General features: G+C 39.4%; 1 protein-coding gene across 1 annotated transcript; it reads left to right on the top strand.

Annotated features, from left to right (window-relative positions):
• The first annotated feature begins 6 nt into the window (after positions 1 to 6).
• LOC111376583 (putative disease resistance protein At1g50180) lies at positions 7 to 1,403 on the top strand. The gene is made up of 2 exons (XM_022999554.1): positions 7 to 1,041; positions 1,139 to 1,403. The coding sequence occupies exons 1-2, from the start codon at positions 120 to 122 to the stop codon at positions 1,177 to 1,179; spliced, it is 963 nt and encodes a 320-aa protein (XP_022855322.1). The 5' UTR covers positions 7 to 119; the 3' UTR covers positions 1,180 to 1,403.
• Positions 1,404 to 1,409: the final 6 nt, after the last annotated feature.

Genomic DNA, 1,409 nt, shown 5'->3' with positions numbered 1-1,409 from the left:
TGGCCGAGGCTGTAGTCTCCATCACTCTTCAAACCATTCGCGATCTACTTGTTAAAGAAGTTCAATTCTACAGTGGAGTTAGATCCCAGGTAGAGCAAATCCAGCAAGAGCTTCAACTGATGAGATCTTTCTTAAAAGACGCGGATGCACAGCAAGATGCGGATGAACGTCTACAAACGTGGATTGCACAAGTTCGAGAAGCAGCTTATGATATAGAGGATAATATCCTTGTATTTGTTGCTGTCAAAAATGCGTCCAGAAGGTACAGAAACTCGAAAAACTTGTTGAAAAAACTGGGTTGCTTTTTTAGAGAAATTATCACAACTCACAAGGTGGGCTCTCAGATTTCTGATATTAAGAATAAGATAATTAGTCTCACTACGAGTTTACAGACTTATGGGATAAAACCCATAAATAATCAAGGAGAAAATCCGGGATTTGATGGTGCAAGAATGCGGGATCTCAGGAGGTCTTATTCTCATGTTATCGAGGAAGACTTTGTGGGACTACAAGGAGATATTAAAATGTTGGTTGCACATTTGATTGATGAACATAAGGATAGGGTTATTTCAATTTATGGAATGGGAGGTTTGGGGAAGACAACGATAGCTAGAAAAGTGTATGGCAATAGAGATGTTCGACGTCATTTTGATGGATTTGCTTGGAATTGTGTATCCCAACGATGGGATAAAAAGGATATTTTACAAGGGATTTTGATAAAACTGATTCCTGAGAATAGGGATGAGATTTTGGGTATGAGGGATGAGGAATTGGTTAGGAAACTGCATGATGTTCAGTTGAAGAAGAAGTGTCTGGTAGTTCTTGATGATATTTGGTCGATTCAAGCTTGGGATAGCCTTAAGTCGGCTTTTCCAAATACTACTGGTGCAGGTAGCAAAATATTGCTCACGACACGGAATAGAGAAGTTGCTTCTTTTGTGTATCCGAGTGGATTTCTTTATGAGCCCAGGGTTTTGAGCAACGAGGAGAGTTGGGAATTGCTAAGGAAGAAGGCATTTCCAAGAAGACAAGATATCGCCGGTAATTTTATCTTTATTTTTCCTTTGTAAGCAGTTTTTTGTTGTATCTGTTTACAACTTTGAGTTGATACTATTGCTGGTTTAACTCTTTGATCTAGTTTCCAAGTGGGGTGCGCATCTTTGTAACGACTACTCCTAATAAGTTCCTCGAGGTATTATTAGCACATCGGGAACCCTTGAATCAATGGCGAGAATTTCTCAAAGTGCTAAGCTCTCAAACTAATATTTAACCTAGTGATGTTGAACTCGATAAAGTCGTAAGGATCCACCTGTCTTTTCACAACTGTTGTCCGACGCCATGTGTTTCTAATTTAGTTACTTCAGGAGCCATTTAGCTTTTTCTATTAGTCACTCCCATCCATGGAAAGG

The sequence above is a fragment of the Olea europaea genome, unplaced genomic scaffold (assembly GCF_002742605.1).
Source record: "Olea europaea var. sylvestris unplaced genomic scaffold, O_europaea_v1 scaffold1521, whole genome shotgun sequence".
NCBI classification, from domain to species: Eukaryota; Viridiplantae; Streptophyta; class Magnoliopsida; order Lamiales; family Oleaceae; genus Olea; species Olea europaea.
Note: the sequence above shows the minus strand (reverse complement) of the source record. Positions and strands in the feature narration are given on the sequence as shown.